Source organism: Oratosquilla oratoria, chromosome 19 (genome assembly GCF_046742065.1).
Source record: "Oratosquilla oratoria isolate Oo_2021 chromosome 19, ASM4674206v1, whole genome shotgun sequence".
Taxonomy (NCBI): Eukaryota; Metazoa; Arthropoda; class Malacostraca; order Stomatopoda; family Squillidae; genus Oratosquilla; species Oratosquilla oratoria.
Window position 1 is genome coordinate 10103728 of NC_134795.1, and position 22539 is coordinate 10126266.

General features: G+C 40.4%; 1 protein-coding gene across 1 annotated transcript in view; it reads left to right on the forward strand.

Annotated features, from left to right (window-relative positions):
• Window positions 1-22539, forward strand: part of Rcc1 (Regulator of chromosome condensation 1) — a 42996-nt gene that overhangs the window by 12593 nt on the left and 7864 nt on the right. Inside the window, exons 2-7 of the mRNA XM_076202619.1 lie at window positions 4760-4882; window positions 7835-8019; window positions 11890-12069; window positions 14224-14449; window positions 14664-14816; window positions 17694-17787. Of these exons, the coding sequence (XP_076058734.1) occupies window positions 4762-4882; window positions 7835-8019; window positions 11890-12069; window positions 14224-14449; window positions 14664-14816; window positions 17694-17787 (959 nt within the window). The 5' untranslated portion in view covers window positions 4760-4761. The remainder of the gene's footprint in view (window positions 1-4759; window positions 4883-7834; window positions 8020-11889; window positions 12070-14223; window positions 14450-14663; window positions 14817-17693; window positions 17788-22539) is intronic.

Here is a 22539-nt window from a genome sequence, read left to right on the forward strand (position 1 = left end):
CACCCGTGTATTTTGATAACCATAGAAAATATGATGAAGCCAGTTTAGAGAGAATGGAGGTTACGTAGGTACAACTACAATAAATATAATCAAGATGCCGACGTCTTCATCATCGAGTACCCACTTGCTCCTCATGCCGCCTACGTATGCGTCACCGTATGGAAGTGGTTAAAAGCAATGTCCGTGCTTGTATTTAGAGAAAGTGAAACAGGATGTATATGATAGTTTGTGGGTAGAATTAACTCAAACAAATGGACAAAAAATGAATGTAGGTGTAATATATAGGCCAAAGACATTATCAATAGCAGATGACAAACTTGTTAAAAGAACTGTCTAGTGTGTGATTTCAATTTTACTGTTATTGATTGGATGACCCTTGAACATGACCATATAGATAGTTGCTTGATTGATTTTCTCGGTGACGGTCACTTTGTTCAGCATGTAAAAGAGCCCACAAGGCATGGAAACTTAATCAATTGATCACTAGCTGCGAAAGCATGATAACTGATGTAGAAGTTGGTGAAACTGTTGTAAATAGCGATCACAACTTAGATTTAAACTACTGAAAAATTTAGAATAGACACTTGTTTCAAAAATACTAGATTTCAGTAAAGCTCATTTCATAGGACTATGTCAGGAGCTTCAGCTTACAGATTGGGAAGCAAAATTAAGTGAAAGACCTGTAGAGCAGATGTGGGAAATATTTAAGAATATGTTTATTAAGATGATTCATACTTACATCTTGTTGAAGGATAGACGTACCCCAAATCAGGCTCACCCAAAATGGCTTGACAAAGAAACTGAAAAAAATATTGCTAAAAGAGACATAACAGGCTTATAAGAAATACAAGTGCTTGGGTGCATCTAATGACTATCAAAGTTGTGTATTAATACAGTGAGATTTAAAAAAAGAAAAAAATGAAAACTACAATACAAAATGAATATCGCTGATAAATCCAAATAGAATCCCAAAGAATTCTATAATTATATTGGAGATAAAAAGGTTGCTAGGAACATTGGTCCACTATTATGTGCTGACGGTCAACTTGAATATTCAAATGAAGGCATGTGTGATATTTTAAACAACTATTTTAGCTCGGTATTCATAAACAAAACACCTCAAAGTGAACTCCAAACTGAAACCTGTGAAAAGTCTAAAATAAACTTACTACGATAAATAAAAAGAATAATTAAAAAGTGTATAGAGAAACTAAGTTAATAAAACACCAGGGCCTGATGGTTGGCATCAAAGAATCTTAAAGGAAATGAAAGATGAGGTTGTTGTTTCATTGGAAATTATTTTCAAGAAATTTAGTCATTTTATTGATCATTATGTTTTTCGCATCCAACCTAGATATGGAATGGACCAAAAAGTCTCCTGTCGGCATGCTCCGCCTTTGTAATCCTTTGTAATCACAACTTGGTCCATGGGCCGGATGAGTGCTGTCGTGTTTTTGGGCAGAAACATCACCTCTATGTTGTCTGCCCAATCTTCCATGGTTGTTGGGTGGCTTGGGGCATTGTCAACCAAGAGACGGAAACGGTTGGCAATGTTTTCTTTGGCAGCATAATCACACTCTGAAGGGGACAAATAATTTGCAACATAATTCTGGTTCATAGAAGACATCATCCAGGCCTTCTTGTTAGATTTATGTATCACTGAGATATTCTTTCACATAGCCCTTAAGTGCCCTTGGGTTTTCACAGTGGTAGATCAGTAAAGTTCAGCTTCAGTACCCTAACTGCATTACCACCAACACCTGTCTTTGGATGCTTTAAGTTCTGGCATTTTCTCCTTAGCAATAAAGATTCTGGATGACATATTCTTCTAATACAGGCCTGTCTCAGTGTAGTTATCACCATTTTGGCACTGTTGCCACACTCCTGAATGAGTTTTTTTCAGTGTTGGTATGAATGCTGCAGTGGAAGGGTCATCAGAACTTGCTTCCTCACCAGTCATCTTGATGTTGAGTAGGGCTGCTCAGGCATTAAACGTTGAAACCAACCCTTACTAGCACTGAAAGTTGACCCATCCTTAACTCCGTATCCCTTCTTATGTAGATCATTATAAATCGAGGGCTGTCGTATTCACAAGGAAGGTAGAGAGAGAATTGCAATGGCAAGACAGGTCTCTCCATTTCCTCCATTATTTTCCCTCTGCCTCAACAGCATCTTTGCTATTAATGTAGAAGCTGTTTCACCAGCTTTCTTTACACTGTCTCCTTGTTTGATTATTGTGGAGATGATTGATTTGGGCAATTGCATGATTCTGGTGATGGAGTCCCTTCACCTCCCTCATGGTGCATAACAATATCAAGATTTTTTCTCCCACAATAAACTCTTCCTCAGTCTTATGGGCTTTATCTCACCAATAGTAATTATTGCAGGCTGCTTGGAAGCCATCACATTATGTATTACTTGTGTAAGAACAACAGTGAATGTGAAATAGTAGCATAAAACAGACACTCATACATGGACCAAGGGAATAAACACAACAAAATGAAGAGTGGGTACAAGTTTCAATGGGTGGCTGATGGTGCGTTTGGTTATGGTTGGTGATTGTATAATCGAGTGCCTCCATCGAGAAATAAGCAAATGATATAAATTCAAAAGTATTGTATAAACAAAATACGGGATATCAAATATCGAGGGAAACCTGTATTGTTTACTTAGACAGTACATAATTTTTATGAAGTGAAAAAAACCACATGGGTTGAGCGTGGCACTTGACTCCATTAAATAGGCATGCACATGAATGCCAAATGGGACTTTTATAAATGTATTTCCCTAAACCTTCCTTTTTGCCTGAACTCTTGGCTGTCACTCCATTTTATGTATGAGCAAAGCTTAAGAAATGTCAGAGAACCTATGTTTCTTCAGTTTTCTGCTGTTGTAACTTGTCAGCTACCAGCACTCCTAATTTTTTTCTCCATTACCTTTATCACTTTCAAACATGCAGAGCATCTTGTGATCTTGTACTCGCCAAACATTTTCCAATCAATTGAAAACTTGCTTTTTATTTCAATATCATGATCTTTTATCAGTTTTACCATATGGCCCAAATAATTAGGCTCTTCAATTTCTTCAAGACTCACCGTTGATTATTAAAGTGTTTATTGATGATGTCGCACATATGTTTTGGTGATGGAATTTTCCCTTGGTTTGATCCATTTGTTTCATGAGTGGGGGTGGGTGGATTTGATTTAGTTTTTGATGGTTTTAACTGCTCTCCATAATTTGTTACCTGTTTTTCTATTTTGTTTTACCCAGTTTTGTTTCACTTGTACATAAGTTTTGATTTGTTTAACTGATGCAGTTAATATTTTTCTTGTTCTTATAAATTGTTTTTCTTTTAGCTTATTTTTCATCAGTGGCCATCATGTGTGTAGTTGGGGCTGTATTTTTCCTGTGGCCTCTAGGAATGCATTTTTTCTTGCCTTTTAGATGGTCACTGCAATTTTATTCCCTGTAGCCAGGGATGGGAACTGATCTATGTCAAAGGTCTCGAACTTTTTCTCTATCAACTTTTAGCTTAGGAATGTTCTCTTGTATGTAGATTGTATGGTAGTCTTATTGGGAAGTGGCCTGAGGTGGTCGAAGTATGGTTTCCTATGTTTTGTGTTTTTAGGGAGGGTGAGCACTGTATGTCGGAGGACGTTACTTGTTTGTTGTGTTGAGGTTGTCTAGTGGAGTGTTTATTGGGTTTTATTGTGTCTAGTTTGGGGAGTTGGTTTAATATTTTATGTTGTCTTCTTTGATCTTGTGTATGTGTTGAGCCAGGTTTTGTGTGTTCAGATCAACTGCCAGCAAGTGGTTCATTAATGAGTTGAGATATATGTAATGGCTGGTATATAAATGTGATTGTAAGTGATTTTCATAACTGCTTGGGTTGAAATATTTTTTATTATTTTATTTATATTTTTTTTGGGGTCCCCTGTTATGTATTAGTGTTAGGAGTTTACTTTTATGTCTTGTTTTGTCTTCTCTTATTGTTGTATAATCAGTGAAATGTGGATAATGTAGTTTGTGGTGTCAGTTTTGTTTCTTTGAATAGTGCTGTGTAAGTATTGTGTTCACGTAAGAACTGAAACTGCTTTTGTGTGCTGTTTGCAAATCTGTTATGTTTATTTGTAGCATGGTTAGGGCATTTTTGTGTTAGTGTGTCATTAGATATGTGTTGTGTGATGATTTTGACTACATTTCTTAGTGTATTTTGTGTTGTGTAGTGTTTACTAGGTGGAACCATAGATGGCAAGTAGATGAATGTGTAGTTAAACACTTCTGTACAATAGTGCCTACATAAGTGTCGTGAGGGGTGAGTGGGTACATGAAGATGCCAGCGTCGGCGTCTTGATTATATATATATATATATATATATATATATATATATATATATATATATATACAGGTGTATATTTTTATATATAAAAATATATATATATATATATATATATATATATATATATATATCTATAATTTTTGTAGTTGTAATGAGTTACCACTGGATTCTGTGAACTGGTTTGATCACATTTTCTGTGTTTATTATTGCTCAGAGTAAAAAATCAGTCACTTTATAGTTTATAATGCAAGTAGTATGATGAATCGTACATAGGGCAGCCGATGCTGTGCATGAGAATTTGACTCGTGCCGAAGTGATTGATAGGTTTTGTACATGAGACTCGTGTTATGGTGTGTATATAGATTATAGAGATAATCCAATGAGTGATGTAAGTTATAAGTATCTATATATTCATTCTAGAGATGGTAAGAGCAAGAACACCGAAAGTGGCCAAGGAGAATGGAGAAGTTACAAAGGCCTCACAAATGCGAAAAAGGAAAAGTACTGCAGGTAAAGCAGCAGACCTACCAAAGAAGATTAAAGGTATGTTAAACATTGGATATATGCATTTTCTCTTCTCTTACTGTCTTTTGTCTCCATCTCTCTCTTGTCTCCTCTCTATCCTATCCTTGTGTCCTGTCTCCTATCCACCTGTCTCTCCTCTCTTCTCCCCTCTCATCTTCTCCCTATCCTCCTCTCTCCTCTCCTCTTCTCCTGTATCATCCTTTCTCCTCTCCTCTCCTCTCCTTCACCTCTTTCCTTTCTCCTCCCTTCTCCTTGCTCTCTCCTTTCCTCTTCTCTATCCTCTCTCTCCTTTCCACTTCTCCTTCCCACTTCTCCTTCCTCCCTCCTCCTCTCCTTCCTCCCTCCTCCTCTCCTTCCTCCCTCCTCCTCTCCTTCCTCCCTCCTCCTCTCCTTCCTCCCTCCTCCTCTCCTTCCTCCCTCCTCCTCTCCTTCCTCCCTCCTCCTCTCCTTCTTCCCTCCTCCTCTCCTTCCTCCTCCTCTCCTCCTCTCCTCTCCTCTCCTGTCCTCTTCTCCCCTCTCTCTTTCTCTCCTCTCCTTGTCTTTCCTTTCTCCTCACCTTACTCTCTCTCCTCTCTTCTCCTTCCTCTCCTTCTTCTCCTTCTTCTCCTTCTTCTCTTTCCTCCCTTCACCTCTCCTCCCCCTCCTGTTCTCCTCTTGCTCTCTCTCCTCCTCCTCCTCCTCCTCCTCCTCCTCCTCTCTCCCTCCCTCCCATTCTCTCTCGCTCCCTCCCATTCTCTCTCGCTCCCTCCCATTCTCTCTCGCTCTTTCTCTCTACTACCCTCCCTCACTCCCTTTCCTCTCTCTCTCTCCCTCCCTCCCTCCTTTTCCCCTCTCCCTTTCTCTCCCCTCTCCCCCTTTCCCTCCCTCCCCCTCCTTCTTTCTCTCTCCCCTCCTTCTCCCCCTCCTTTCTCTCCCCTCCTTCTCCCCCTCCCTCTCAAGGAGTGGGGTGAATGGGAGTGGAGTATATGGGGATGGAATGGGTGGGAGTGGATTTTATGCCTTTGTTTTTGGCTACTTCCCTTGTTAGGGGGAAAGAGCCTTTGGTATATGTAAGTTGAAAGGTGATTTGGAGTTTTGAGAGTGTTGGGAATGATGATGGGGTGAGGGAGGTAAAATGTGGCTCTGCTGGCTGCGTGATGGAGTGGAGTGTCTATGTTAATGGAAGTGAAGGCAGCAAGGGGAAGATTTATAATATTACAGAGCTGTTGTGTGGAGGAGGTTAGGCATTGATTTATATTGGCAGTGGGAGGAGCCAGGAAAATGACTGATGGGAGAGGAAAATTATAGGGCTGTAGAAAAAAAAAGGTATAAAGAGCATTGAAAATTATGAAAGCTGGTAAGGCACCTAGGTTGGATGGGTGTCAAGCTGTGTGTCTGACAAAGGGAAGAACTGTTATAGTGGATTGGTTAGTGAGTTTTTGTGTGTGCCTAAGGGAAGAGTGTTTCAGAGGACTGGAGGAGTGCTTGCATATTTCCATTTTACAGTGGAAAAGAGAACAAATGTGAGTGTCATCAAGTTAGAAGGAATATTTTGTTGAGTGTTGTTGGAAAGGTATAAAGAAAAGTGTTACTTAGAGGATTAGCAAGGGAACAGAGGGAGTAATTGGTGAGAGTGGGGGTTTAGGAAGGTAGAGGGTGTGTGGATCAAATTTTCTATGGTAAGGTAGATCTGTGAAATATTTTAGCCAAGGAAAAGTTTGTTTCTTGGGCCTAAATGGATTTAGAGAGGTCTTATGACAGGATAGACAGGAAGTGTTGTGGATACATGGGAAAGGGGAATGTCATGTGGTAGAAAGAAATTGAAAAAAAAGGGATAAAAGCAAGGTGATGATGTACAAGGGGGAGAGTTCCTGAAAGTTGGAGGTAAAATTTAAAGGAAAGATGTTAAAGTTCATAGTTTTGAGTATTTAGTCACGTAACAAGGGATGAAAGGGTTGGGGTACAGGTAAAGTACAGAGTGAAGGAAATGAGTAAATGTGTTGGAGGAATGAAAAGTGTCATTAGAAATAGGTATCTGGAGATGGATACAAAGAGAAGACTGTGAAGGGCTGATTGTGCCTTCAACACTACACTGTATGGGCGGACTTAGAATTTAAGGGAAGTAGAAAGGAAAATTTTAAATGTGTTTGAGTGTGTGTTATAAGGATGGCAAGAGTAAGAAATGAGGAAGAGGTTGGGAATAGAAAGGGAGCTGGGAGATAAGGTAGATGAAACAATACAGGGATGGTTTGGGCATGATGAAAGACTAACAACAAAAAAAGTAGAAGACAGAGATAGATGGAGTAAATTTTAGGGGAAGATCAAGAATGAAATTGATGGATGAGGTAGTGTGGGGGTTTTGAGTAAAAGGGGAATCTGTCTAGCAAGAAAGGGAGAAGGCAAAAGATAGGTATGAATGAATAGTGAATGTAATATAAATTGACCCAAAGGAGTTTTCTCCTAATCTCGTCTGTTTTCACATGAAGAAACAAGGAGTGAGGGTCACCATTTCAATTAAGTGGCTGACCCTGTTGTGGGTATGCTGTGTCTTTCTGCCTTGCTTCTGACTGGGGCAGTGGGTGGGAGATAGTAATGACCCTTCTTCCACAAGGAACTAAGAAAGGAAATAAATGGGAATAGAATGGTGGGGTCGGGTGCATGTGTAGCCTGGCTATCTCCCTTATAAGTGGGAAGAGACCTTTGGTATATAGAAGGGGTGCCCAAACTTGCTTATGTAAAAGCCACATTCGATAAAGTTCAGATGTTTGAGAGCTGCAAGACATGAACAAAGTATTATATATTATAAAGCTTGAAATTATTCTTTTTATACTTTATATGTTAACTTTGATGAAACCAGGAGATCAACCAACATTTTCCACAAGCTGTACATTAAAGGTCAGAGCTGCATGTGATTTGCAAGCTGTGGTTTGGATTGAGAAAGATTGTAGCCACACACTATACATGTGTTTATTTAAGTATTTTGTCTTGCAGTGGCTATTCCAGTGTTAGAGGTAAGGGGAGTCCCACTGACTGTAGGTACTGGAGACATTGGGCAACTTGGTCTTGGTCCTAATGTTGAGGAAAGAACTAGGCCTGCATTAGTGCCAGATCTAGAGGATGTGGTTGCAGTTGCTGCTGGAGGGCTGCACAGTGTGTCACTGGACAAGAATGGCAAAGTAAGTATAGGGAGAGAAAATATACTTGAGTCTCCTTATGACATAACTACATTGTGTTTTAGCACAATGTGGGGATTGGAAGGCCTGTTCATGTTTTGAAATTAAAGCATTTGACCCTCCATTTAACATGCCAAAATGTAGAGATCCAAAGTCTGCCCATATTTTATGATTTCCATGCTGAGCAGACAGTGACAGCTGGCTTGTAACAGCATAGGTGGCACATTGATTAATTGAATTCCCATTGTGTACACTTATTGAATTGGCCAGGTTTTCACTTGGAATTTAGTGAACATTTTATAATGACTACTAGTATCCAAGGACAGATTTTGTACAAAGTGAAAATGAATGAACTTTAGTGTTTAGAAATTTTATTTTATTAACCCCTTGAGTACAGGATGTGTGTTTTGTGACACCTGCATGTCACGGTTGAGTGCACCCGTCAGGAACCGAGCGTGCTCCCAGTGACATGCACGTGTCACAGTTATAAGCTGTGTGTATTGAGGGCTCTCAAGGCCTCGGTTTTTCTGGGTTATTTCTACCCACGTGGTGGCAAGTGTCTGTGTTTACAAACATAAGGCTCCAGCCATTCGTGGGATGGTTTGAAACGTTTGTTTACACAAGGTTGACAGGTCGGTAACGAAGGGGTTAATAAATTGAAATGTGTGTGTTGAAAAAAAGTTTCTGATAGTAGTAAAGCTAAGCAGAATCTTGTGAGTATGCAGTGAAATTCAGTGTTTGTTACAAGCAAATCTGGTGTTAAACCAAGGAATTATGTTCAAGCTTTGTCAAGAGAGATTTAGATGAATGTTTACAAGTTTGGTGTATGCAGGCTTGATTGTGGGGTCAGGGTATGTTATTGAAAACTGAACACCATTCCAAATTATAAATTTTTCACAGTATAAGAACCTACATCATTGTACACCAGTAGTTAAAGAAAACCATAACCTCCACATGTCCCCAACCCCCCAACTAGCTAAACCAACTTATAGAAAATACTTCTTGGCAAAAATTTATTACAATCCATAAAAATAGATAATAATTATTGCCATGAATTTCAGAAGTGGAAAATTCGTAGCCCCACAGCAGTTGGTAATGGTCCTTAGGCTCTCTCATTGATCTCTGGGAAGAATCTCTGGACTGTTGTGTATGTTATATTTGTGTAGACTGTTTCTGTGTAACCAGCTGAAAGTTTAAGTAGGTTTGGATGTTCTTGGCTGCTATTTAGTAGTTTAATAACGAGGTTATAATTGTTAGGTTATCTGTGTGGGTGATTGCATTTGTGTTTAGTTATGAATCTGGTGGGGAAAAGAATATTGCCACCAAGTCTTCCCACTTGAGTCGTAAGAGGCGACCAAAACAGGATGAAGATTAAGAGTAGGCATCTTCCTCCCTGTAGCCCCAAAGCCATAAGAGGGTCTAGGAGTTTTCAAAACCAGTACCCTAAGGTTTGGGTCTTTTAATGTGCATGGATGTGGTACAGATAAGGGTAAAAGGGAAGAGATATGCAGTATGTTTGTGAGAAGAAAGATGGATATGTTGACATTGAGTGAAACTAAGTTGAGAGGGAGGGGCGAGTGTGAGTTTGGGAGTGTAGCAGGTTTAGAGGATTGAGGAAGTTGATGATAGTGCAAAAGAAGGAAGTTGAAGATAAATATTGGTAAAAGTAAGGTGATGAGATGTACAAGGGGAGAAAGTGGCAGCAGACTGGAAGTGATTATTAAGGGAGAAAGACTGGAGGAAGTGGATAATTTTGTGGTGGAAAAATGATGAGTGGAGGTAGAATATTGATTGAGAGAAGCGAGTAAATGCCTTGGTGGGTTAAAAAGTGTACTAAGAAATAGACATTTGGGAATGGATGCTAAGAGGAGATTGAATAGAAGAGTGATTGTGCCAACAGCACTGTACGGGGCAGAAACTTGGAACATAAGAGAGGAGGAGTTTGAATGTGTCTGAGATGAGGTGCCAGAGAAATATGATAGGGGTTACTAGGCTAGAGTGAGAAATGAGGTGGTGATGAGAATAGTGGTGGAAAGGGAGTTGGGAGATAGGGTTGATGAAAGAGTATTGGGATGGTTTGGACACATGGAAATAATGAGTGAAGAAATGTTAGTAAGAGAGGTGTGGAAGGAGTGAACATGAGGGGGCGTCCTAGGATGAGATGGGGGGATGGGGTAAAAGGGGCATTGGGAATGAGGGGAATATCTGTTGAGGAAGGATGGGGGAGGACAGAAGATAGGGTGAATGGAGAATGGTTGTGTATGGATGATGCTGTGATGCATGAGGTGGAGTGGGTGGGGAATGGGGGTTGAGGGAGTATGGACGAGAAATAAATTGACGCAGCCCAAAGGGATTTCTCCCCGTCTTCTCATTTTCTATATGAGGGGACAGAGAGAAGGGGTCACCAATTTAATGAAGCAGCCTTGCTGTGGGTGTGCTGTCTTGTGACACTGCTTCTCACCCAGGGCAGTTGGAGAGATGCAGGGATCACCCGTCATCCGGGAGGTGCCAAGATAAGAGGGAGGGGAGTGGAGTATGTTAGGGATGGAATAGGTGAGAGTGGTTTTTATGCCTTTGTTTTTTTGGCTACCTCCCTTGTAAGGGGGAGCAAAAAGCCTTTGGTATATGTATGCATGGTAGACACTGGTTTTGTGCCTATTGCTTGGCAGGCAAAGGTTGTTCCTGTTTTCAGAAAGGGTGATAAGAAATCTATATGCAACTGCAGGCCAATCAGTGACAGAAAACAGTAAGTCACCATAAATGGTGTAAATTCCAAATGAAGGGAGTGTTTCTAGTGGGGTTCCCCAGGGCTTGGTTTTGGGTCCTTTATAGTTCATTGTGTACATAAACGACTTCGATAATGGGATTAATAGTGATGTTAGCAAGTTTACGGACAACACTAAAATAGGACGCCTAATTAGGTCTGGAGATGACAGGCTTTGCACGATGATCTTAAATTGTACTTATGGTCGGTGAAATGGCAAATGGACATCAATATCTCAAAGTGCAGTGTGTTAAACATAGGGCTACACAACCCTGAAAATAGATATAGCTGAGATTACATGTTTTTAGAGAAAACTGAGTGTGAGAGAGACCTGGGAGTCCTGACCTTAAATCCAGGGAACAGTGCATTATTGCTAGGAGTAAAGCTAACAGAGCACAAGGTTTCGTTGCTAGGACTGTTACGAATTGAAGTGCAGAGGTAATTATCAAAATGTAGCGTTATTCCTATCCTTGACTATGTGATACAGTTTTGGTCTCTGTCTTATAGAATGGACATCAATTCACTAAAATCGGTACAGAAGAGAATGATCAAAATGATACATGGGCTCAGTAATTTATCTTACAAAGAGGTAATAGAGATGTTAAAGTGGATCAAAGTATTTAACAAGGGTGATGCAAACAAGGTCATCATATTAAGTCTAGGGCAGGACTCACAGTATTTATTTAACTTGGACAAATTTAGACTTAAGGAATAAAAAAAAGAATTAGTTTACTTAGAGTGGTTAACAAATGGAATAGACTTAGCAACCATGTAGTGAGCGCTGACACTCAGTTGTTTTAAGAAATGGTTAGACAACTTTATGGATGAGGATGACAGGTGGTAATAGACATAGAACTGCCTAGTGAAGGCCTTATGGTCTTTTGCAGTCTCCTTCATTCTTATGTTCTTGTGTATTTTATGCCTTTGATTTGGCTACCTCTCTTGTAAAGGGCAAAAAGTCTTTGGTATATGTAAGGATTACAAAGGCGGAGCATGCTGACAGGAGACCTTTTGATATCTAGGTCGGATGTGAAAAAAAACCATATCATTTACTTATTGTTAATTTTTTATTTTATCTATGTATTTATTTATTTATTCTATTTTTTCAGGTTTATACATGGGGCTGTAATGATGAGGGAGCATTAGGACGGAAAACAACATGTGAAGAAGATAATTTTGTACCTGCAGTTGTGCCTTTAGACAGCAAAGTTGTTCGTGTTAGTGCTGGAGATTGCCACACTGCAGCCCTTACAGAAGATGGGAAGGTGTTTGCCTGGGGATGTTTTCGTGTAAGTGGTGCTTGAAAACTGCCGATCAAATACCCTGTGTTCTTCATGTTCTTAGTAAGATCAATGTGATTGTAAACTGAGTCTTTGAAAGGTGTCTTCTGTACTATAATAAGCAGTGGTATTGGTAGTATATCATTTAGCACCAGCAGATTTATGGTGTTAATATGTTGATAAAAAGCTGACATTGTCTCAAGCTTTACTAAATGCAGCCCCTCAATGGCTGGCAATGGTCCTTGGATCCCACCATAGATATCTTGAGAACTTTAGCCTGTTGTTAGAGGTGTAACAGTGTAGGACTATTTCTATGTCACTGGCAGATATAGTACTTGTCAAAAGTATGTGGCCCTTACCCATTGTAGATGTATACATCTGGTGAAAATAGGATGGCATTTTCTTGGGTAAAATTATGTAGATAGAAAATATACCCTGCTGTCATGATGGGCTGGCAGAATGGAGCTTGAGGGAGAACCCAGCCAGTTGCTCTGTGTGTGTGTATTTACCTGGTTGTATTATACGGGAAGGGAGCTATGCTCGTGGTGGCTTTATATCTTTCAACGAAGTTTTTTCTTAAAATCTTGAATAGTGTTAGCACACACTGTTTCTTTATACAAGTTATTCCAGATATCAACCAGTCTGTGTGAAAAACTTTTTTTTTTCTCTCTCTCTCTCTCTCTCTCTCTCTCCAGATCTCTTTTATAGTTATCCTTTTTTTTTTTTTTTTTTTTTCCATGACCTCTTGTTTTTCCATTGCCATTTTTTAGTAAATCATTCCTATCAAGGAGTTTCATTCCTTTCATGATTATACATAGTAGATCACCTCTTTCTCTTCTCTGCTCCAGTGTTGGTAGTTCCAATTTGGATAATCTTTGTTTGTATGTTAATTTGGAAAGAGCTGGTGCCAACTTTGTCGTTGCTCTCTGTATTCTTTCTAATTTCCTTGTTTTCTCTTTAGTACTGGGTGTCCATAGTGTTGCTGCACATTCCATTTTTTGGTCTTATTAATGTAACTAATATTTTTTTAATAATTTCTTCATCTAAATGGTCAAATGCCACTTTCATTGACCTTAATAGGTTGAAGGTTTCTTCAACTATTTTGTTTATCTGGTGTCATGTCTTTGCTAATTATTACTCCATGATCTCTTTCCGAGTTCACTTTTTTATTTCTTCACCAATTTTATAATTTTTTGATATTCTGTTTTTACTTTTTACAAACTCCATTATACTACATTTCTTTATATTGAAGTTCACTTCCCACTTTTGAGTCCATTTCCAGATTTTGTCCAGGTCTGATTGCAATGATTCACAGTTCTCTTTAGTTACACACCACATTGAACACAGCCCTCCATTCTCCGTAGACAAGAACATAATATTTCTTCCTTGAGTGACCGATGGGACTGTCCGTGGGTTGTTGCCAGCTATGTGGGAGCTGCAAATCTTCTGGAAGAGAGACCCGGGGGAACTATTAATCATTCCATCTCAATAAGTAAAAGAGGTGTGGAAGGCAGATGTGGAGGGAGTGAACATGAGGGGACGTCCTAGGATGAGGTGAATGGATGGGGTGAAGGGGGCTTTGGGGAAGAGGGGAATGTCCGTTGAGGAAGGACGGGAGAGGACAGAAGACAGGGGTGAATGGAGAATGGTTGTATATGGATGATGTTGTGATGCATGAGGTGGAATGGGCGGGGAATGGGGGGTGAGGTAGTAAGTGTGAGCAAAATTTGACGCAGTCCGAAGGGATTTCTCCCCGTCTTCTCCTTTTATGCATGGGGGGACGGAGAGGGGGGGTCGCCGATTAAATGAAGCGGCCTTGCTGTGGATGTACTGTGTCTTGCAACACTGCTTCTGACCCAGGGCGGTGGGCAGGGTGCAGGGATGACCCGTCATCCAGGAGGTGCTCAGATGAGAGGGAGGGTGGAGGGGTGTGGAGTGTATTTAGGGATGGAATGGGTGGGAATGATTTAATGCCTTTTCCTTTTTGGCTACCTCCCTTATAAGGGGGAAAAGCCTTGGTATATGTATGTATGTATGCATCTCAATTAGTTACTATCTATGAACAGAGTGGTGACATTTATTAATCTTCCAGCTCTATAGGCCCCCCACAGCACAAACATTGTTGCACCACATCCCATACAATAGATTTTTTTCTTCTTTTAGGATAATTCAGGTCTTCTAGGATTTTTAGAGAAAGAGGAAATCCAGCATACACCTAAACAGATCTTAGAAGATATTCCTGTTATTGAAATTGCATCAGGCAACAACCACTTAGCTTGTCTTACTCATGATGGCCATATCTATACTTCTGGCTGTGGGGAATCAGGACAACTAGGTCGTATTGCAGAAGTGTTTGCTACAAGAAACAGTAGACACAGGAAAGGAGTTGGTAAGACCAAGACAATGTTTTTGTTTTAAAGTAGTTTATTATGTATTAGTATATGGTAATACATATAAGTTGATGATGGTCAGACCTTTTATTGGTAGATAACTTGTTTTTCGTAACTTACTGTTGATGTCTTTTTTTTTTATTATTGTGAATTGGTTCATTCATTGTGATCAGACTAGTTGAAGTAGTATTAATCTGTATGCTTTTGTTACAGAGATTCTTCTAACACCACAGCCTATTAAGGTTTTCAAGTCTAGAAAGCTTGTATTGTTTGACCATGTATGGGCCGGAGGTTACACAACTTTTGCAAGGGCAAAGGACAGTGGAGATGTATATGGATTTGGACTGAACAATTATTGTCAACTTGGTAAGGGATTTTTATATATATATATTTATATACACATACATTATATTGTAGGCTTTTGTAGTTTACTTTGGTAGCAATATAGATAGAGGATGTAAAATATGTGCAAGAACATGATAAAAATAAACATTAACAGACACCATAACATAATTGATATCTCAATATAAGAAAAAAAACAGCACAACGTAACACACTAAAACATTAACATACATACATACATACATATACCAAGGCTTTTTCCCCCTTTCAAGGGAGGTAGCCAAAAAGGGAAAGGCATAAAATCACTCCCACCCATTCCATCCCTAAATACACTCCACACCTCTTCGACCCTCCCTCTCATCTGAGCACCTCCTGGATGACGGGTCATCCCTGCACCTTGCCCACCGCCCTGGGTCAGAAGCAGTGTCGCAAGACACAGCACATCCACAGCAAGGCTGCTTCATTTAATCGGCGACCCCCCCTCTCTGTCCCCCCTTGCATATAAGGAGAGGACGGGGAGAAATCCCTTCGGGAGAGGACGGAAGACAGAGGTGAGTGGAGAATGGTTGTATATGGATGATATTGTGATTGCATGAGGAGGAATGGGCAGGGGGGTGGGGGGTAAGGTGGTATGTGTGAGCAAATTTTGATGCAGCCCGAAGGGATTTCTCCCCGTCCTCTCCTAAAACATTAACAGACACCGCAAAAGAAATAATCAATATCCCTTTACAAGGGAGGTAGCCAAATCAAAAAGCATGTACCCACTCCCACCTATTTCACTCCCATCTACCAACCTTTCCTTACTATCATTTTAGCTCCACATGAATGACAGGTCACCATTTCAATATCCTGAGTTAATCTTATTGATAATGCATGGAATCAAGTGAGTACTAGAACCAAGAAATCAGCTTGGTGGAACCTTTGGCCAGGCTGTGTACCAGAGAGACTGATTGGTTTAAAACTGCTGGATCTGCTGCTGCTGTGGAGGACAATGCTATTGTTATGAGACTGAAACACTTGGTAGCAAACTCCAAGCTTTATTCAACAAAATAACGGCTCTCAGATCTATAACATAAACAGACAAAATATCTAGCGTTAGCCATACAACACATTAACACAACATAAACAATTTATGACAAACATCAACACAGCATGAACACAGTACATTACAGGACAAAATAAACACACAAACTTACACATCAACAGAGGAACTGCAAGAGGGGAACTACACTCGCCTGTGGTGCGACTGTAACTAACAGTACACAGTGATACCAAACATGAAAACAGTTACGCCAGTGTTGCCAGTGTACAATAATTACTGCCAGTGTACAATAATTACCACACTATTGTTGAAGAGATTGTTTCTATGGGAAAAAGTATGGGCTTGGAGGTCAACAGTGAAGATATTGAAGAGTTGGTGGAAGACCACAATCCTGAGCTTACCACTGAAGAACTTGTACACCTTCAAAATGAACAGCAAAAGAAACTTGCTGAGGAACAGTTTTCTGAGGAGGAGGAAAGAATTGAAGATATGCCAAATTCTTTAATGAAAGAAATTTGTGCTAAATGGTGTAATGTTCAAAATTTTGTAGAAAAATACCACCCTGACATTGTGGTAGTACGTAGAGCAGTAAATCTTTTCAATGACCATCATGTCACATTTAAAAAAAAAATTACAGCACAGGCTGAAAAACATTGGAAAGGTTTTTAGTGAAAGAAAAAAGGAAAGAAACCCAAGAGGAAGATTTCCCAGGGCCAAAGAGAAGAGAAGAAACACCCGAACAAGAATCACCAGAAGTTTTTATGGAAGGGCATTCACCTTCCAAGCAGTAACTCGCCCATTTCCCTCCCTCATCTACATCCACCTATGCCACCATATTGCAGCCAAAAGGGTACAGTACATACATGATAACTACAGTGTTGCTCTGTAATTCAATTTACTTCTTTTAAGTTTTTCGTTTGATTTATACTTTTGTTTTATTTATCATATAAAGTGTAATTAGGTAGATAAGCATTCATCTGGTGCTTGGGAATGAATTAATCTTTTACATTATTTGTAATGGGAAAATATGATTTGGTTTTAGAACAGATTTTTGGTACTAATTATGTTTGAAAACAGAGGTTTGACTGTGTATATATAAATATATATATGTGTGTGTGTGTGTGTAGATAAATGTTATATCTATATACCAAGGGTTTTTTTCCCCTCAAGGGAGTTAGCATATTCAAAAAGCATGTACCCACTACACATGGAAAGAATGAGTGACGAAAGACTAGTAAAAGAGGAATGGAAGGCAGAGGTGGAAGGAGTGAACATGAGGGGTCGACCTAGGATGACAATGGATGGATGGTGGTAAACGTGGCATTGGGAAAGAGGGGAGTGTCTGTTGAGGAAGGATGGGAGAGAATAAGATAGGGGTGAATGGAGAATGGTTGTGTGTGGATGATGCTGCGATGCATGAGGTGGAGTGGGTAGGGAGGGGGGGTGAGGGAGTATGTGAGAAATAAAATGACACAGCCAGAAGGGATTTCTCACCATCTCCTTTTCTGCATGAGGGGACGGAGAGGAGTGGTCACCAATTTAATGAAGCGGCCTTGCTGTGGATGTACTGTGTCTTGCAACACTTCTGACCCAGGGCAGTGGGCAAGATGCATGGATGACCTGTCATCCATGAGGTGTCAAGATAAGAGGGTGGAGGGGAGTGGAGTATGTTGGGGATGGAATGGGTGGGAGTGGTTTTTATGCAAAAGATTAAAGGGAACATTGTTTCCCAGGATGACCTATGGTCCTGCCCAAAGGCTCTTGCTGGTTACCTGATGGTCACAGGCCATCTGCAAAAGACATCAGGGCAATGATTTGATTGAGTGATTGCTTATAACAATGAAATTTATTATTTGCAGGTGATGATGATACAAACACAAAATTCCAACCTCATCTTCTAAAGGAATTCCGAGGGAGGAAGTGGGAATTCTTTTCAAGTGGACAGCATCATAGGTAAATGAAAGAAGATATCCTTGTTTATTTGCTTTCCTCAGTTTATTACTGTTGGAATCATTTGTATAATCTATTGCCTAAGGTCACATGTAAAACACCCATGACTCCCAGGTTGACCCACAAGTCACTCAAGAAGTGTGTTGTCTGGATATGACTAGAGTGGGTCAGTGAAACGAGGTATTGTAATTGTTGTCATTGTTCCCTTGATTGTCTGGCTGAACAGAAATAGAAGGAAAGGTAATAGTAGAATGATGAGATGAAGGGTGGCAAGGGCTTCTTGTGATGGTTTGGGCCCCTAATTCCTTCTTTGCTGGGGGTTGGTCTCACAATGTAGATTCTGCCACACCAGGACCATAATGAAGTGTTTTGGTGTTCTCCATGTGAAGGTTGCATCTGAGGTAGTTTGTTTTTGAGCTGGTGCTGGCTTAGTGTTAGATGTGACCTGAATGCAGCTGTGGTAGTGTGGTTCTTGTTTCTCTTGGGAGGAATTTTCCTGTGTGGTTGATGCAGTGTGATAAAATAGGGACATTGGTGGTCAGTCTCTCAGAGCTCGTTTTGTGATCAACACGATTGACTTTTTGTGTGAATGTACTATGTGGCACAGATAGTAGGTTGTTGTAAATGTTTGAGAAGTATGTTTGGTGTAGTTGTTCAGTTGTTTGTGCTTATGTGATGTAATGAAGTGAGTGATTAGTGTTGAGGGTTCCTGGATAGAATTGTGTTCCAGTCATTTTCATGTTAGCTATTTCTCTCTAGTTCCCTGCAAGGACCACCTGTCCCAACAATCCAAACACAAGCCAAAGATGACAGCTTCAGAAGCAGTTATGTGCTGGTGTAGGCTCCAAACCTTTTATGGTGCTGGTGTAGGCTCCAAACCTTTTATGGGGTAATTTTAGTGCATTGTGTTATTATTTTTAACACTGTATTTTGTATAGTTTTTAAGGTATGTTTTCCTGCTTGTTGGAACCATGCTATAGAAACCTAGTAGATTCTTAAGAATCACCAAATCTCAGGTACAAAAGGGCTATACAGTGGAGTCCCTCAGGGTGCAATACTTTCACCATTAGAGTTCAACCTCTTCAGGAATGATTATCCAACTCTAGATCCAGATTTAAACACCATTGTTCTCTCTTATGCAGAGGACTTAACTATAATTAGTCCACACAATTAGGTGAGGCAGCTGTTCTTCTACTGGTAACCAGCACCACCTACCATTTGGTTGGATTGCTGGCAACTAAATTGGCTCCCCTACTGGTCACCTGCTAATGAGGAGGGGACTTTGGGCACCTAGATTGAGGAGATAAAATCATCAAAAGGCCAGGTGAACTTTAGTCATTGGCCACCCAATTCCACCATGGGCCACTAACCCACATGTTTGCCATGTGTGACATTGTGCAGGGTCTGATAATGTCCTGGAGGCTGATGTCCTAGTGCTGTGGTTGCACTGAGGTGTCCCCCTTGGACTGGTAACATGCCTCTTTGGTCCTCTATTTAGGCCAGGAGGTTGCCAAAGTCAAAGGCATAAATCCTTTCCCACCCATTTCATCCTCACTCCACCCCCATTCACCACCTCTCCCTCCCACTTATCTTGGCTCCTCATGGATGTTGGGTCATCCCTGCATCTTGCCCACTGGCCCAAGTCAGAAGCAATGTAACAAGCTATAGCACATCCACAGCAAGGTTGCTTTGTTTAATCGGTGACAGGGAGTCATATGGGAGGTAAAAAGGGAAGAGAAGTAAAGCAAAAGGTAAAGAAGGCAAAGAGGAGAGGAATGTGAAATGGGGTAAGAGTATGACAAAATTTTGAAAGTAATTAAAAGATGTTTTGGAAAGAAATTGAGAGGAAAAGGAGGTGAATCAAGTAGAGAAGAAAAGGTAAAAGGTGCAGAGGGAGAGATAATGGAAGAGAAGGCAGTAAGAGGAAGATGGGCAGAGTATTTTAGGGAGTTGCTAAATGTGAAGGAGGATAGGGAGGGAAAGATAGTTGCAGTGGGAAGTGTTAAGAAAATGACAGTGATGAGTAAGGAAAATGGAGGAGAAATAAGGAAGGATGAGGTGAAAGCAGTTGTTAAGGTGATGAAAGCAGGTAAGGCACCTGGTCTGGATGGATGCCATGCAGAATGTCTTCTCCTTTTCTGCATGGGGGGATGGAAAGGGGGGTTGCCGATTTAATGAAGCGGCCTTGCTGTGAATGTGCTTTTGTCTTGTGACACTTCTAACCCAGGACAGTGGATAAGGTGCGGGGATGACCCATTATCCAGGAGGTGCCAAGATAGGAGGGAGGGTTGAGGGGAGTGGAGTGTATTTGGGTGGGAATGGTTTTTATGCCTTTGTTTTTTGGCTACCTCCCTTGTAAGGGGGAAAAAGCCTTTGGTAAATGTATGGCAGCTGCTCAGACTGTATATTCTAAACCACTACTACCCGATCCTCCTCCTAAACCTCCCGATCCCTCCTAATATTGCTAATTCTAATGTTGACGATGTTGGCTTGGGAAAAGTAAAACTCCCAGTTGTTGACCCTGGCTTGAAATGGACTTCGGTAATGATACTGTGACATTGACAGATATTTCTCTTGTCCAGAAACTTACAATTGGAATGGATTCTGGAGTGACTAAATCATCTCTTAATACTCTGAAGCCTATAGATAGCTCAGATATTGCTCCTAATTGTCATAGAATTTTATATTAAAATATGTCTCTTGATATGAGTTATATTGACTTACATGAAGAGTTCTGTAAGTTTGGATCAGGGTTAAACTGACTGACAACTTTAAGGCTTGGCTACTCTGGATTTAGTTTTTCTAATCAGGATGCAGCTGCTGCCTGCTTGGATTATAATAATTCCAAAGGAAATGAATCTTTGGCCCAACTTGTTGCTACAACGCCATCTAACCTGGATGTCTTTCATCCAGAAAACTTAGTAGAGGATAGGAAGGAAAGTGTGCAGAGGCCTCCCAATCCACCTAAGTGGCTTATCACTTTTGCAAAGGAGCATGCTAACTTGTTCGAGTTTAGAAGATTCTTGAAGTCACCTTGGCTCTGGTAAATTGACTAACAGGTATCACGATTTGGAAGAAATTCCTTCTTAATTCATGTAAAGTCTTATGAGCAAGCTGCCATGGTGCTTAATTTGAGTCGGAAATCAGACATTAAGGAAGTTAAACCCCATTATACCTTAGTTGTGCCAAAGGGGTAATTTTTGATAGAGAACTCTATGACTTTGAGGAAGATAAAATTTTAGAAATGTGGCCAACTAATGTTTGGAAGGTTTTTAAAATCTTGTTCTTCTATGGTTATCCTAACTTTTTCTGGTGAAAATCTGCCTCATTATGTAGAGATAGAAAAAGAGATTGTTTATGTGAAGCAGTTTAAGCCTTGTCACCTTCAGTGCTTTAACTGCTATGGTTTTGGCCATCCTTCCCGCCAATGTGCAAGAGACAAACTGTGTTTGACATGTGCTCAGCCTGAGCATGGGGATTGTTCCTGCCCAAATGTCTGTATAAATTGTAAAGGAGAGCATAATGCCAGGGATAAGAACTGCATAATTTATAAGAAGAAACAGGAAGCATTACTAAAAGCCCATGGAGAACATATTAATGTTGGTCATGCTAAAAGACAACTAACTAGTTTGAAAAGATACAGTGATGTTGTTAAAAGAAATAGGAATGAGGATCAGCCAGCTGGAGAACCCAATAGAAATAAAAATGCCAATATGAATTCTTTTGTTAACACTGAACCCAAGCCTCAGGATAAAAATGTCACTATTAAATCTAATTGTCTCTCTTCTTCTCAACTTAGAATTTCTAGTACATCTCAACCCTCCTCTGTGGAGGTTTCCTCACCCCCTGTTGAGGGGGTGTCTCCTGCCCCATCTGGAGGGGCACCTAAGGTTTCCATTGCTGAAACCTGACGGACTTCTTTCAATGAAGTATCCTCTCAGGCAATCTCTCTTCCAGACTAGGGGGACTCCCCAGTAGAGGGATTGCTAACTGGTGTACTTCGCTCAGTTGAGGTGCACAGAAGCAATAAAGATCAGCTAACTCTAGAACCCAATAGAAAAACAAATGCTAATACAAATTCTTCTGTTAATGCTGAACCCAAGCCTCCATGTGATAGTCACTACTACATCTAATTGTTCTCCACAATTTGGAATTTCTAGTACTCAGTCCTCCTCTGCAGAGGTTTTCTCATCCCCTGTTGAGGGAGTGTCTCCTGCCCCATCTGGAGGGGTACCTAAGGTCTCCATTGCTGAAACCTCGCAGGGATCTTTCAATAAAGCCTCCCCTCGGACAATCTCTCTCCCAAACTTGGGGGGGCTCCCCAATAAAGGGATTGCTGACTGGTGTGCCTCACTCGGTTGAGGTGCACAGAAGCAAGCTATGGAGCCTGAAGCTGTGCACAGTAAAAGACTCCACAGTTCACCCTCACCTCCAACTTCTTCCTCATATCGATATGCAATCTAAGAAAGGAACTAGTAATTCAGACTCTGTATCAACATCTGTAGGACTACTGTCAGAGAGGAGGATGCCACCCTTGAAAACAAAGAAATTAGATAAGAACCCATCTTGTAAACCCTCTCTCCCGAACCTAATTCAGTGGAATATTCAAGGTTTTAATTCTCATTGAAAGTAGGTTCGGATTCTCTTTAAAGAACATGCGTCTCCAAGAGACTATGCTTGGCGATTTATCCCCAAATGTTGGACTTAATTACTTTTTAATGAATTTATCTCTTGAAGTTTTAGGGGAGGGTGCTC